General features: G+C 40.9%; 1 protein-coding gene across 2 annotated transcripts in view; it reads right to left on the bottom strand.

Annotated features, from left to right (window-relative positions):
* LOC117257646 (nucleolar protein 4-like) overlaps window positions 1-16,278 on the bottom strand; it is a 241,050-nt gene that overhangs the window by 140,930 nt on the left and 83,842 nt on the right. The window contains exon 1 of one of the 2 annotated variants that reach the window (XM_078169753.1): window positions 5,791-6,014. The exons of the other annotated variant lie outside the window; for it this stretch is intronic. Coding sequence (XP_078025879.1) covers window positions 5,791-5,886 — 96 coding nt within the window. The 5' untranslated portion in view covers window positions 5,887-6,014. Of the gene's footprint in view, window positions 1-5,790; window positions 6,015-16,278 lie in introns of those variants that run through there. 2 annotated transcript variants of the gene reach the window in all.

Below are 16,278 nucleotides of genomic sequence, written 5' to 3' on the forward strand. Positions count from 1 at the left end.
CAGATTGAAGTGCTTTTTGCGCTGATCGAGTGCGAGACAGACAGCATGAATGATGATTTGGAAGAAAACACTTATAGATCCACTTAGTAAGAAATACAGGTGTTTGGTGAAGAATGATGTACGAACATACAACTACCAAAGTGTCAAAGAAAAAAAAAAATAACATGGCAAAAACAAAAATCTAAAGATCTATTCAGACAGAGACTGAGATGGCAGACAGACGTGCACGAGGAGATAAGTCAAGAAGTGATGTATTCTATACAGTACGACATTCCTACCAGGAACAAACCAAGCCAGTTTTATTTAAATAACCCAGTATCACAAATCATAACTTGCCTCAAGGGGCTTTATAGTCTGCACAGCATACGACATCCCCTCTCCTTAGGTCCTCGATTTAGTTCAGGAAAAACCTCACAAGGAGCAACAGAGGAAGGAGAGACATAGAACTAGACTCACTATACTCAGTCACACCAAAGTAGTGTTGAAACAACTGGTCAACTGAAAGGAAATGAATCCCCAACCATTTTGATTTTTGATTAATCATTTAAGTAATTTATTTAAGCAAAAAAACAGCGTCATTAAATGTGAAATTTTGCTGCTTTAGTCTGTTTTGTATCATCATTGTAGATTGAACCCCTTTGGATTCTCAAAGCAAGTCACTCCAAGAACTTTGGATATTTTGTGGTATTTTTCACTATTTTTGCACATTTTAGACTAAATGATAAATCTGAAATTAGAATAGTAACTACAAGAGCAGGAGCTGAAACAATTAGCTGAAGAAACAATGTGCTTAACAGTCAACGATCGATTAAGGTAATTTTTCTGCCAAACATTTATTTCCATGCTATTATCCTGTTGCTATTTTGAAAATGGCAGCTTGTGGTTTTTGAGTTGATTTATGTAACCAGGAAAATCAAATATCAATATATTTTGGACCAAATACCTCAATATCGATATTGTGGCGGTATTGTAGGGTTTTGACTACTGGTGCTTTCACGAAATTTACACAATAAGATTTTTGATAATCATCAATAATATGGATATAATGCCGAATTAGTTCTGGTAAGTTCAGAAGATTATGTTACTTTATTGTAATGCAGCCTTTTAAAACAGGAAAATACACTTATGATATTCAGAATTTAAGACAATATCTCGCCTCATATCATGACATCGATGTAATGTCGATATGTAGCTCAGCTCAGTTTGGACCATCATTCAGACAAAAGGAGACGTGTTAAGACGTCATATTGACTCTTGGAAACTGTGATGGACAGTCTAGCATCATAGTCGATAATGTTTGATGATGAAATAATTGTTAGGTGCAGATCTGGACCACAGATGTGTGTCTGATACTAATTACCCATCATTAACACCAAAACAAAACAAGCAGGAATGATATCTACCAAAAGCAATCTACTAATTTACTTTAACAAAAGCTACTTAGAAAGACTAGTTTGACTTTTTTGTAAGAAAAATGATCAAACTGACAATTTACATGTGATATGAAAGTATAACAAAATATAATACAAAAAAAGGCACAAAACAGCAAAGAAATGACGCTCAGATAAGATTACTGCAGAAAGTGCCCACCTGTCCACAGGTCATATATAAACAACAAATAAATAAAATACCCCAATATTCATGGGAAAGTGTGAGAAATATCAGCTTTGGTTTTGTATATGATGTGCATCAGTCAGACATTTGCCTTCAGACACTACAGCCCAGCATGCACGCAAAAAGTTATCTGAATATTTGTTAATAAATAGCAAAAATCAATACTTAAGACACCTTATGTTTCTGACAGGTGAGTGGACAACCCAGCTTCCTGGAATACCCCTGAGAGGGGGCGCGGCTAGTCAAAGTTGGGTCAATTACAGTACAGAACCTATAGTAAAATGAAATTTAAAGGTCAATCTTTTCCTTTAATAGATCAGACGTTTGTAATTTTAGTAGTTACAGTAAATACACAAAAACCGGCAAAAAGTAATTTACTTGAATCACTATGAAAATATGAATGTAGTTGAACTGCGAGCCAGCGACTGCAGGATGTACTTCACCGCTCCCCAACACTGCCAAGTGGAAAAACACAGTGAAGGTAAGAAAGAACAAAAATCTACAAAGAGCGCTCCCAAGGTGCAGCAGACAGAGACTCCAGAAATAGAGGGACCCAACCCATCCAGGAGGGAGAGGAAGAGGATGAAGGGAAAAAGGGGATTAGTGGGCAGGCTATCCTTCTCCCCTGCCCTCCTGCAGAGCACATGGCTAGGTCAGGGGAAAACTGGAGTTATTTTGGAGCAGAGCAGAGAGGAGCTAAGCAGGCCCTCGCAGGAGGATTTATCCTGGGAGAGGCTCTTCTAGTCCTTACTGTCCACAGGCAGACGGCTGAGGGTGGAGGGAGGAAAATCTGTGAAGACCTTAACCCCTTAGACGCCAGACAGTAACAGCACAAGTCTGTTAAATTCTGTGATTTATCAATGTGAGGCCTGATGATGCTTCACAGCTGCACTGTACACTGCACACAATTATGTTCATTATTAATTAATTTGCAAAATATTTTCTCAGTTGAACAAACAACACAGCTCCACAATATTAAAGATGACCTCTTAAAATGCCTGTTTTTGTCCGACCATCACCCCAAAACACAAAGATATGTATGTTACAATAAGATAAAACAGAGACAAGCACCTCATATGGTCTCATATGGGAGAAACTGCAACCGGTGGATTGTTGAAAGGTTTGCATAAAAATGACTTAAAGGTTCAGTGTGTAGGATTTAGAGGGATATATATCGGCAAAAATGTAATATCATATCACAAGTATGTTTTCTTAGTGTATTATCACCTGAAAATAAGAATGCTTGTGTTCTCGTTATCTTAGAATGAGCCTTTTATATCTACATAGGGAGCAGGTCCTCGTCTGTGGAGATCTCCATGTTGCACCGCCATGTTTCTACAGTGGCCCATAATGGACAAACCAATGGCAACTGTAGTTAAAAGACCCTCCACGATGAGAAAACAGCATTTTTTTAAACATGAAACTGCATTATTTAGTGTTCCTACTGGTTAAATCACTGGGTCTGTTTGTTTCGGAGAGGAAGAGACCTCTGTGGATAATTTGGCTCCTGGTAAAAACCTCCTGAACGTCTGGATCTTAAGATATCAGAGAGAAAGGTGAGCACAGATTAGCAGGTGCTAACATCTGGGCTCGAACATGCCAAACAGCGTTGGAGAAACACTGATTTGTAACATGAAACTGTTTTATTCAGTGTTTTTACCAGTTTAAATCACCTGGTTGGTTTGTTTTGGAGAGGAAGCGACCTCTGCGGATGATTCAGCTCCTGGTAAAAACCTCCTGCACAATGAACACTGAAGGAATTCTAACCGGGAGAAGTTTCAGCCAGTTGTTATCTGCAATCCCCCCTAAATCTTACACACTTCTCCATGAAATGATTACTAAATTCTCAAAATAACTGCACAATAATCTTCTGAAGATTGACTTTTCTTCTTCTTGAACTCGCCTCTAAAATACACAAATTCAACTTAAACTGATACTTTTAGTAAAAATGTTCTTCAGCTTAATTTCAAAGTGTTGGAGTGTCAAAGGAAGCTTGTTGCAACTATAATACGAAATCAAACCTGAACCAAGTTTAAACCAAACTGTACAAGAGCACACGACTAACAGTACACGACGTTATGATGTGCCTTTTCACCTGCGACCTTAAAAGCAGCAGCTGAATGCTCTGACCTACACCACACCGCACACTGAGGAGAGACAGTACTGTATCCTTCCACTGATGGAGGGTGGTAGATATCTGACAAGACACTGGTGGATCTAAATCTCACTGTAGGTCTCACAGAGGTGCTTCACCCTACAGCTCTCTGACTCTGATGTCTTCATCTGCTGCTGTGACCCAGCAGGAAGAAGAGAAACATCAACTAGAAATCAAAATCTGGTTCATCTGCTGCACACCAAACTGCCACCAGAAAAACCAAACCAAACCACCTTCTCTTCTGACAGGGACAAAGAATAACATGAGTTTTAAAACAACCAGCAGCAACTTTTGACAAGCTGACAGTTTCCCGGGAGACACTGCCATGGAAACATACACTGTGTATACAGTATCCTTGATGCTGGAAGCAGGTCTGTGCGGCGCTTAAAGAGTCTGTCCTTCAGCTGGAGCACCTCGGCTCGAGCCTCTCCGTTAGAAAGCCTCTGCCCCTGCTGAAGGGCCCTCGTGCAAGGCACTGAGTTCTTATCAGCTCCTGCTCACGATCCAGACTCTATCCCTGACCTCTGACCTGCCTGTGAAGGGTCTCTCGTTGAAACTAACAAAGGATCATCAAACTCCTTCAGCTGTGGAGACATTATATTTTCATCTGTGCCACACAGTGAGAGACACTGTAGTCGTCACACAGTGGGAGAGAAGAGACTGTTTACACTGTCTCCATGTGCAGCGGGACGAGTTCCACGTTGCCGCCTTCTCATTAACTCCAATTCTGATGCTTTCAACACAGCTGGGACGCATAAGAACAGCTCAAAATGAAACCAACAACAATACAAACACATGTGAGTGTTTAGCAGCAGGGTGTCAGAACTGTTATCAATTAACAAAACTCAGAATATTATTACACTGGTTTCACAAACCTCCACACAGCACATTATGACAGGTCTAAAAATAACAGCGTAATCATATTAACATACTGAACTTATAGTTACTCCCTTGTTTGCTGCCGCTTAAAGATCATTAGCAGAGTATTTAGTTGGGTTATTTTATTATTTTTACGCTCTGATTATGGAGAACAGTCATTAAACTACAGAAATATGTGAAATAACAAACGCACCAGAAGTTGAGAACAAACAAGACAAAATCTGATGTTTGATTCATAACTTTTTGGATTTAATCCAAAGAAATTAAATGCTATATTATTAGTCAAGTGGGAATTAGAGGGGGATACAATTAAAAATCTGTGTTTAATAATGTTTGATGTCACCGTGCTGCCCTCCGCCACATGTCATAATGGGCCATTCAAATGAGAGGCCAGTGTTTCGATGCTTGGCACGCGCCACCGATTGTTCCTCACTGTGTGCGGGTGCTTGGTCATTGCGCATCACCCACCCACCCACTCATCCATACACACACATATACACAGACGCATACACATTCTAACAGACACATGCACACGCTCATCACTCAATCACACACAGCCGTCCAAGACGCGCGGATGCACGCACGCACGCACGCACGGGTAGCACCAGAACAATGTGCGTCTGTCAGGAGCACGCTGGCCTACTGCACTCTGCATTACACCAGAAACACGGCCATGAATGATAATGATAATCATACTTGTCGCAGGACGGAGCGGAGCGGCCTGCCGGAGCCGCACAATGACCGACACACTCCGCCTGAGAGTGAGGAGCAGTTCCGGTGTTTTAACGAGCTGCAGGCGGTGTGGCACGGAGCCCTGCTGCCCTCCAACGCAGCCCGGTGCGAGAGGAGCGCGATGACAACAACACAATACAACTTAGTGACGCGCTCCGGCTGGAGACTGGCCGCATGCAAAGTGTCTCACTGAGTGTTTTATTACTGTTATTCTGCATGTATCGATAAGTGATCAGAGCTCCTGGTGTGATGTGACCGCAGAGCAGAGGAGGAGGAGGAGGAGGAGGAGAGCTCTGCAGACACTCAGTCAGCAGCATGCAAGGGAGCAGGGAGCAGGAGCAGGGAGCAGGAGGAGGAGAACAGTCCGGAATACAAATAAATAATAAAAGCACGCAGAAAACGCCTCTTACCTTCACTTCTGCAAGATTACAAACATGAAAGTCGAGCCGCGGTTTCCCAAAGTCTGCTTCTCTTGTTTCCGCTGTTTGGTTCAATGGTTCATTCATTCGCCTCCAGGTTTGCTTTTTCTTCAGTGTTTATTAGAATCGGACAATATAACCTGCTGTATGAAGGGAGGGAGTGAAAGCACACAACAGGAGGACCCTCAAGACTCTCTGTGGCAACCGGAGGGGGGCGGGGCCACGGCTGCTTACATCACGGGGAGAGGGAGAGAGAGAGAGAGAGAGAGGGGGGGGGGGGGGGGGGGGGGACTGTACTACTCATGCACTACACCCATGTGCCAGTTTATTAGGTACACTAGTTAAGACAGCCAATAAATCCTCTGGTCATGTGTTTACTGCTTGTATTGTAATTGTGAGTCTAACTGCTCTTTTATTGCTTCTATTTGTATTTTTATTTTATATATTTATTTATATGGTAGCATATCATATCATATCGATAACCCTTGCATTTCTCTGCTCTGTTTTTTTGAGAAATATGTTATTGTCTAAAACCCAAAATACCTTTACCATCATTTTTTTTATAGTAGCAATGACTACAGTTTTTCATCAGACATTAGACATGTAACAAGTGCAGCTGTTTTTAAGAAGAGGTTTAAGAAATACCTGATGGTGCAGAACACCAGTGCATCACAAATAAGGTTTGTTACATGACTGTACCAACTTTAATGTGAAACTTTCCTGGTCTTGTTTTAGTCTCAATCACTTTATATGCTGTTTTTAATAGTACTAGAGTTACCTTTGAGCTGTAAAAGTATTATTGTTATCACTACTATTTGTTTTCTGACCATTTCTGACCATTTTGTGGTTGATCTATTAGTTTTGTTTGTTTTTTTAAATTTTTTTGTTTTGTAGTTTTCCTGTTTTATAGGATGTATTTTGTTTCTTTTTGCCTTTGATTTTTAGTTATATATTTGTTTAACACTATGATGTAATGTTTGCTTGTATGGACCCCAGGAAGAGTAGTTGCTACCTTGGTAGTGACTAATGGGGATTAAAATAAATAAATAAATTGTATCATATCGTATCGTACCATATTGCATTGCATCGTATCGTACTGTATCGTATCTTATTTTATGTTTCTGCTATTTTGTCCACTCCATTTTTAGCATTAAAGGTCGGCTAAATAACAGAAACACCTCTCTATATGATGCAAAATTATCATACAGTTGAGTCAACACCTCTCTGAAACAGTTTCAGCTAAAACTGAACAGCATTATTACTGTTGGCTACTCTCTTTAGCTAATTTTAGTTAGTAGCAATTGTAATAGTAATAGTTAGTAGCAATTGTAATAGTAATAGTTAACAATATTGGGTCCATGCTATATATAATATAGCATGGACCCAATGTTTTTTAAATAAGGGTCCTAAATTTTATAAAAAGCATCCACTGAGGACTGGAGTGTACAAGAGACATACTCAGTTGGAACACACTGCTTTATATGATTGTGCCATGACTTTTTGTTGGACATTATAACCTACATGTTGTATTAGCCTGCATGGTTTTAGCTAAATGTACCTAATAATCTGGAAGCTGAGTGTGCCACTGACTAAATCCATGTAAAACAACAGAAACAGATTTCTACCCCTCCTCTAGCCAGCCACTCTCCTTCCTTCTGTTATGTGTCATCAGAGCCGTCACAGCAGATTTCATAATTACCCACAATACAAATCAGTCAACTGGATGATTTAAACTCAAATACCTAATTGCTAATAGAGTATCAGCAATACTTAATTAGACTCATCACTTCAGATCATGTCTAAATGCCTCTGATAGTTTCAGTGTCACAGCAGTGAAAAAAATCAAACCTATTTCATAATTATTACTTTGGTGTCAAAACAGCTGACGATGCATCAGAACACAAATATAATGAGGAGAAACTTTTCTTGCAAACATGTCGGGTCACTGACCGACACATGAACTCGCAAAATCACCAATTCATACACACAAAGAAGAAGCAGTTTGTCAGATACGACGAGATAAATTCACGGTGGAATAAGTCACGACAACAAACTACAGATGTTGTTCTGTGTGAGATTTATAAGTGAAAGTATGAATTATTTACAGATAATAAATCCTGAGTGATGTGCAAAAAAAATAAAACTTAAACAAAAAAGCTTCACAGATATGAAACCAACTCCGCCCAAAACAGACGAGCAGCTGTGACTTCCAGTGAAGATAATCCTCTCAGTGCATATAGAGTATATTAAAAAGCACATTCTGGTGCTGGAGTTTTAATATATTTCTTGGACAAACATAAAGCCGGCGCAGACACTCCGGGAACAGACTGGAAGTTTCATTTCTTTTGCACAGTGACCTTTACACTGGATCACTCATATACAAATGTTTAAATATACACCAAGCACGACACTCATCAAGCTGCTGATACCTGTGCGTATGTGTGTGTGTTTGCGTGTGTGTGTGTGTGTGTGTGTGTGAGACAGAGTACCAGAGAAAGCAGCATGTGCCCTCTCATACATTTACATGACAAACCTGCCACCTATAGGCAGAGGGTGAAACTGCGGTGTAATTAGCCATGCATGCTCATGCACAGGACAAAGTGCTGGGGGAATTGCAGCGCAGTGTGCGTTGATAAGGATGCTTATCACTTCCTGTTACATAGAAAATCCTGAATAGGTGGCATGGCCCGAGAGGATACTGAAAACTGTCAAAAACAGCTGAATTACAACTGGATTTAAGTTTCAGAGGAAAGATCACGCTGTCACACTCCCCAAAATACTGCAATATACTGTCATTAGTTTGTTCATTTGGATCTCTCTTAGCTCAAAGCTGCACTCTCAAGAGTCTATATTAGTAGGTTTAATAGATTTACAGCCTTTCGACCTTCTCTAAATGAGCCTTCTAAAAAAAATGTTCTCGTGTACATTCATATATTCAAATAATTAGAACAATAAATGTACTTATATGACACCTTTCATGCACAAAATGGAGCTCAACTTGTTCAAGTGAGACTTTGAGCATTTTGAATCTACCAACATTAGAATAAGTTTTGCTGGAGTGGTTTTGTCTTAAGTATTGGTGCTCTTGAGGGATACTTTCAGCCTCTCAACTTTCTCTCATCTAAATGCAGTTTCAGGGAAAGATTTGAGTCTTATTTAGTCTCACCTGCGCTGCCTCAGAGGGTGCATGGAAAAAAAAAACTATATAAGGGAAACAATGCTGTGACATGAGGCTTTTACTGTATTTCACATACCATGTGCTGTGCACTCAAAAACCATCAAGGGGATTTTTCTTTCAGTGCTGTTTCCATGGCATTTCCACTTTATTGGACAGTATACACTGGAGAGAATCGGGGCAGATGGTGAGAGGATAAGATGTGATAAAGGTCATGCCCCTGGTGCAAACTCATACTGAGGGTTTCAAGACCGACCGCCACTTTGTGTGTGATCTTTGTCTCCACTAAAAGCTCTCCAACAGATGTATTTAGTGTTTTGAGAATTTGTTTTGCCATCACACTGTGTCATCGTTGTCAGAAGATTGCTGTAATGAGGAACCACTAAGACTGTCCACTTAACGAGAAAACTTGGCAGGGTGCATTCAACATCTATAGGGTCTAAAACAGTGAATGTGACCTGTTATGGTCAGGGTGGACTCCTGCTATCACCTGCATGAAAAGCATTTACCTATTTCAGCTCGTCTTGACTAGTAGATTTGTTAATCATTGTACATTTAAGTATTTCTTTACTGTGGTTTTTTGCATGTGTATATCCAGCAGTTGCAGCTCACTCTCACCCAAAAAAAGGTCATATAGGTCACCTGTGCAAGCATTTTATTACAACCCATATTTATTGGTGTCGACCTCTAGTGGCCATAGTGATTATGATGGGAGAAAATAAGGTAGTCAGGTGACAGAATGAAGAGCCACAAAGTCCACATAGGGAGGTTGTGGTGGTGGATGGGTAAAAAAATAACAGGACTTTCACACATGAGACTGCGGTTTGTGTCCCATGTGAAACCGGAAGTCCACGTAACAAAAGCACTTATTTTAACCCCAAAAAAACATTGTTTCACAGCATTAGCACCTGTTTAAAACTGTGATTTTTAGTACTGGGGTGTAACAATAACATCAATCTGGATCTATAGATTAAATGATCAGTGGACCACTATTATTCATGCAATGTGAAAACATTATCGTTGTCTTTAAGACACGCCTTTATTTTGAAATTCCCATGGCACGTCCGTGTTACCATTTTCTTGCAAGCACACCTCCTTCCTAGACAATCAAACAGTGCTAGGGTTTAGCGCCAGACAGATAATAATAATAAACAGCCTAGAAAAATATCCTTTAAACACTAAAATTAGCACGTGTACAGGGTTTTTTAAACACGGGAAAGCCGCTTAAAAATAGGCCAATAACTCCTCTCTGAATGCCAGTAGACCAGAGCTGTGTTCACGACTTCACATGAGAAAAGTCAGCCTTTCTGTGTGTGAGTTTTTTTTCCTGGTGACATCGCGGACGGGCAGGAAAACAGGTCAGTAAACAGAAGAAAGCAGCATGGAGGCCAGTGAAAATGATAGGCAGGTAACTTTTTTATCTCTCACACTTATTCAGTCTCTCTCTCAAACTCAGTGCAGACTAATTCTGGACGATGTTCTAGCGCTGCTTGGACAGAGGTGGACGGTATTATGTGATGGCCTGTTATTGCATTGCGCCGACAAAGAGGCTAAAATTAGCGCGTCCACCTGGATGTCATATTTCCATTACTGCCAATCAAAGCCGATCAGAGCTGATAAACACCTGTGACTACTGCAGAGTCATTTGACCCAGGTGTGTATGCTGATTGTAACCTTTCCTATCAATAAAAAAACAGATGTTAGCGGGTGTAGTGTTTTTTTGTGCAGTAGGAAAGGGGCTAAGACAATGACAATATTTACTGGCATCGTCTAATATCAGTAGCAGACCACTAAATTTAACCAAATTGAAATCTTACCATGGCAGCTTTGTGATATTAGCAAATATTTTATTGTCCAGAAAGTCAATATAATATGGTATCACGATGAAACTTACACCCCTATTAGTACTTGTGCCCGTCACTGATTTATATAAATCTCTCTCCATATGAAATATGTAATTAAACTAAAACCCATTTTAATTTGGCTTCCTGTGGCAAATTCCAGACCAACTGTGCTAAATATCAGTCCACTCTGGAGAGGCCCTGTGATGTGTCTCTTTAGCTGTGTGTGAACAAATGCACAGTTTCACTTGCCCTCAGCATTTTTCATCTTCAATTTAGTAATTGGACCTGTGATCAAAACGTACATGCTGTGATCTTTGCAACACGTTCCTGAAAGTCAAACAGTATTGTATGCTTAAACTCTTGTTTGTACATGAACAGTGAGCACTCACTGATCTGAATTCATCATGTGAGCTGTATGCAATGAGGTGCGCTGCAGCCTACAGACTCACTTCACCTGCTGAGTATCAAGGTAAACTTCGTAGGTAAACTTTACGTGCGGAGAAGACTAAAGACAAATAAGGATTTTAAAGAAAGAGCAGTGTCCCTAAATCAAAATCAACATGAACGTCGTAACGCTGCAGAGAAGAGCTTTAAAGCCACAGGAAACTCAAAATGGTGAGCGTGTAGCTTAATGTTAGTTGTGTCGGAGGCTTGTCATCATCGGCTCTTTAGAAATATCTGGTAATTGCTCAGCTGCTGTTTCTTGACTTTAGTTTTTCATCTTAAATCTTTGTTTTAAGAATTAAGTTCTGAACAGCTGCATTTTCTTCATCACATCAAGAAAAAATATGGAATAGTGTCCCTTTTATGTGTGATTGACAGCTCATTAGATAACTAGTTAGAGTTGAGTGAAGGTGACCTCTGTGCTGCTGAGCAGTGTGAGGAGTGTAACAAGAGAAACCTGAACATCTGGCCATCAAAAATATAAAATCAGTCCTTCCAGTCATTTTGTGGAGCCCGGTGAGAGGTGAGTTTTTCAGATGTGACTTAATTGGCACTGTTACTGTCTTTGTTATATGCATATTTTATTTTAAGGCAGACATGTTATATTAAACAGCTTGTTGGTATCACTGATTTCTAAAGAATATTAACACTGGATTATTCTGAGAAGCCTGTTCAATCACAGTTTTGTTCACAATCTTTATGTTTTACATGAGATGAATAAGGTCGGGGAAAGATTGTGCTTATGGCAAATACACTATGGTTAAGATATGGATGATGTAAGGCAACTAAACACTTGGTTAGCATTAGGATAAGCTTCAAATTTCCCACTAACATTAACCAAACTGCCAAAAAATCAGCAAGAAGCATGAAGGCGGGGGCACAGGAACGACTGGTGGAGCTAATTCACCAGTCAGGTGCCATTAAACCAGAAGAAGAGGGCACAGCGAGATGATGTAAGTAGAAGAGCTCCGGTCAAAGCTCAAACAAACAAAAACAACATAGGAAACATGATGAAAATGTGACTTTTTTATTTAATGTATTCAACTGAGGAAGATCATTGTCTCCTCACTGCTCCAACTAGATTTTAGCAACTACAAGGAACTTTGATCTTGTGTTGATTTTGACGGCCCCTCCAGAAAAAAGTAGTGTTCTCATGAGAACCACCACTCGTGTTGTATAGATCTTGATCTGGCGAGTAAGAGAAATACTACTACTAATACTACTTTTTAAACAGGGCTGTTTGGCAGGATGGATAGTGATGAGATAAGCCCAATCCCAATACCCCCCCCCCCCCCCCCCCTTGTCCACTACCCCTTAGCCCTTGGCCATACCCCTAACCATTGCCCACTACCCCTTGGCCCTCGAAATGAAGCAACGAGGAGTAGGGGTAGAAATATATCCCTAGGAATTTGGACACCACTCACTACGTCACCGCGTCGGTTACGTTCACGCATACGTAATTATTGTAAACAGGAAGCTGCGAGCCATCTCTCCAGTCTCCAGTTGAGTTCATCCTACCGATTGCGTTTGCATAATTCATCATGCTTCGTTTGATGAACAACAGACGACAGAGGACTTCTGCTAGCTAGATAGCTAGCTAACCAGCTAACGTTACGAAGCAGCATAGTTATATTAGCTGGCGTGTTATCGTAATGTGAAAAATCCGACAATTTTGCAGGACAGATGACAGGCGCCAGATAGTGCAAGCTAGCTAGCTAGCTAGCAAGCAGCCTGACGACGGTAACATTAGCTATGTATGAACTTTTTTCCCCATCTCTTGCTCGGTGGTAGCCATGGCGACGTCTACCCCTGGCTGGCAAGTCAGCATCTGAAATCCCTCGCTCCAAAGGGCTAGTTTCATACCAACTACCCCCCATTATGCCCCCTAACCCTACACGCAAAAAAGGAATTGGGACACCACTACCCCTCGAGGGAATGCACAAATGTAGAGGTAGGGCTAAGGGGGGGTATCTGGACGGGCCCTAATAGCTGTTTTAGCCACCAATTTAAATTCATACATTGATGTCAAACATCTCACACTGTATTTCATACATGAAATACACACACTACATGTGTGTCTGGGATGCAGAGGGCCAATTCAGGATCAGTTCTGAATTCTATTGTACTACTCACTGCAAAATTTCAGTAACAACATACACTCTTCCAGTCTGAGGTGAATTGTTTCCTTTGATTTGGCGGGGAATCTGAACAGGGGACAAGCATTAGGAATAACTTTATAGAAACATCCAGTCTGCTCGCTGGTAGTCTTGTGTGCTTATGTAGGTTTTATAGAGGTATCAGTATTAAACTGAGACAGTGTCATAACCACTTAAGAACTTAAGAAAAGCTTTATAATGGTCTGAAAAACATTAGAAAGTAGTTGAGGCTACACTGAGTTCAGATATGTCTTGGAGCTACCACTTGCTGTCATCGCCACGACAGAGGAAGTCTTTCAAGTCATGTGAATGAACAATGGAAAAAAATGTTTTTTGCTCCGGGTTGAAGCTCTTTTAGCTTAAGGTGTTCAGGGTGCTCCTGCAAAAACACTTGCACAGAGCTGGAAAAATGAGGCACTCGGCTTTGCAGAAGCAGCGAGCAAAACTGTTCACTCATATTGAAAACAATTACAAAGACCTTCCCGGGCTGCTAGAACGAGCTCTGTCTGCTATGAGGCTGAGAGAGGTAGTGAGCATAAACAAACTTTATATTATTAAAAGGTCAACTGGCTCAAATAATTTATGCCCATCCCGGTTTACATGCTACTCTAGCAACTGCTTACCATTTGTTAGATTGTGAGGCCTTGAGATCATTTGTATTATTCACCCTGAACTGAAGAACTGCCCTCAACTTCCTGACATTGCGACATGACATGAGAAAAGTCTTCATTATTTTGCAAATGTGTGAAGTTTAGACGCTTTGCGCAAGACACAATAAATCACAATACATTTTATTTCTCTTGATTATTACTTGTACCGCAGCAGAGTTCGAGGACCAGGATAATGTTTACCAACTGCACATACAGAGAGATTTAAAGAAGATGCCATGACTGCCAGATCAGCTTTCATTTTTCAGCCTACAAACTGCGGACAAAAGGTTCGGGTCACTTTGTCGAGGCTTTTCCACCGACGAGCCTTTTATCTCCAAATGTAAGATTTTTTTCTGCTGTCTTCAACAGTCTTTTAGTAATTATAATAGACCAACCCCCATCCTATCTCCCCTCTACAAGCACACACACACACACACACACACACACACACACACACACACCCCTCCTCCCAAAAATAATGAAATGTCTTTCCTCCGGAGGTAGCTGAAATAATGGGCAGAGAGAGGGAGAGGGGGAGACCATAAACGATAATGAACCACCTCATTCTCCTTTTTTAATTCCTTCTCTGATTCCTCCCCCAACCCCCTCCTCTCATTCCTCCTCCTCCCCCCCTGCATCCCACCGTCACCTACAAATTTTCTCATTTTTATTTTCACCCCGGCCGAGTACATCCACCTACTCCCATCTTCATTTCCACTCCTCCTCCTCCTCCTCCTCCTCTCTATCTTCCTCCGTCCCTTCCCCAACCAGACAGAGCCACCGCCCTGCCATCTCTCTCCTCCTCCCCCCTCTTGTCTCCTCTCACTCCTCACCCATTTCTACATTGTCTGCAGCAGTCGTTCCCCCCCCCCACCACCACCACCACCACCACCACCCCCGCCCCCCTGCCAGGAAGCATCCTGGGTAATTTCCTCCTGTTATTGAATTGGGACGGGGGGCGGATGGAAGGAAAGATAAAGGGATGGGCAGATGAACGGAGGCTTGGGATGAGTGCTAATGGAGCCGGTGGAGGATTCACAAATCACAAATATGCAGTACATCCTCCTCCCTTTTTCTTCTCCGTCTGTCTTCCCTTTGGCTCATGTTCTCTCCTGAGTTAAAGTACAAATGCCCTTCTCTCCCTCCTCTCCTCTCTCGCTCCCTCTCTCATAACAACAGCCCAGACAAAAGACTCAGACCTTCTTTTCACAGAATGCTATGCTATTGAACTATCCTGCACTCTGTCACAAACACACACACACACACACACACACAAACACACCACAGACTGAACCTAATGCTCCCTCATGTCCTATGTTATTTCTATAGGTGAGTGAGTCATTGTTCCTCTATTCCTGTCTGTACTTTTGCTCCTCTGGGCCGAACACTATAATCTTTCTGCAGCACAGTCTCATCCTGACAAACACACACACACACACACACACACAAATGCACATACATATTCTATACTTCCTGCTAAAACTTTGCCTCAGCTCTTCCTCGAGCTACAGGATTGAAAAGACAGACTGGTCTGACTTTGAATGTTTCGGTGGAGGTGGTGATAGAGGTGGAGGTGGAGGTGGATGAGGTTGGGAGGTAGCATTAGTCCAATGTATCGGCCAAAAGGTGATAAGAATTTTAAGTGTGGAAACGTCTATTAAGAAACTGTATCTCTGTTTCACTGTTGGTGAGAAGTTTATTGTTCCAGTGTATCTTGGTCACAAGCCTTAAAGAAATGAAGGAATCCAGATTTTTAAAACTCTGATAACACTTTAATCTTTATTAGCAGCCTTCAAACATTTAAAAAAATGTCTTTGACACAATATAATGTACAAAAATACAGGATTTGTCAACAGTTATATCACCTCTTATGAAACACGTTGTTTTATTACAACTGTATTTTCCTTTATGTGTCATTTATTGTCTATTTATAAACCATCCCACACTCGTGGGTGCCCACAGGAGGAGTTATAGATATTGATAAATCCATAATGAAAACTGTAATATGCTTACAGCTGCACTGTAGTGTGTTATAACCACTTATTACATGTTTATATAGCATTTATAACGCTTAATAGAAGGGGTTAAAGTAAAGTGTTCAACTTCAAGATGTGAAATCCAACAGGGCAGAAAATTAATCTTAATTTTTACTTCTCCGACATACTTCAACTGTCTGATTTAAGGTACAGCATGTCAAGAACTGTAACACT

Source organism: Epinephelus lanceolatus, chromosome 8 (genome assembly GCF_041903045.1).
Source record: "Epinephelus lanceolatus isolate andai-2023 chromosome 8, ASM4190304v1, whole genome shotgun sequence".
Lineage (NCBI taxonomy): Eukaryota > Metazoa > Chordata > Actinopteri > Perciformes > Serranidae > Epinephelus > Epinephelus lanceolatus.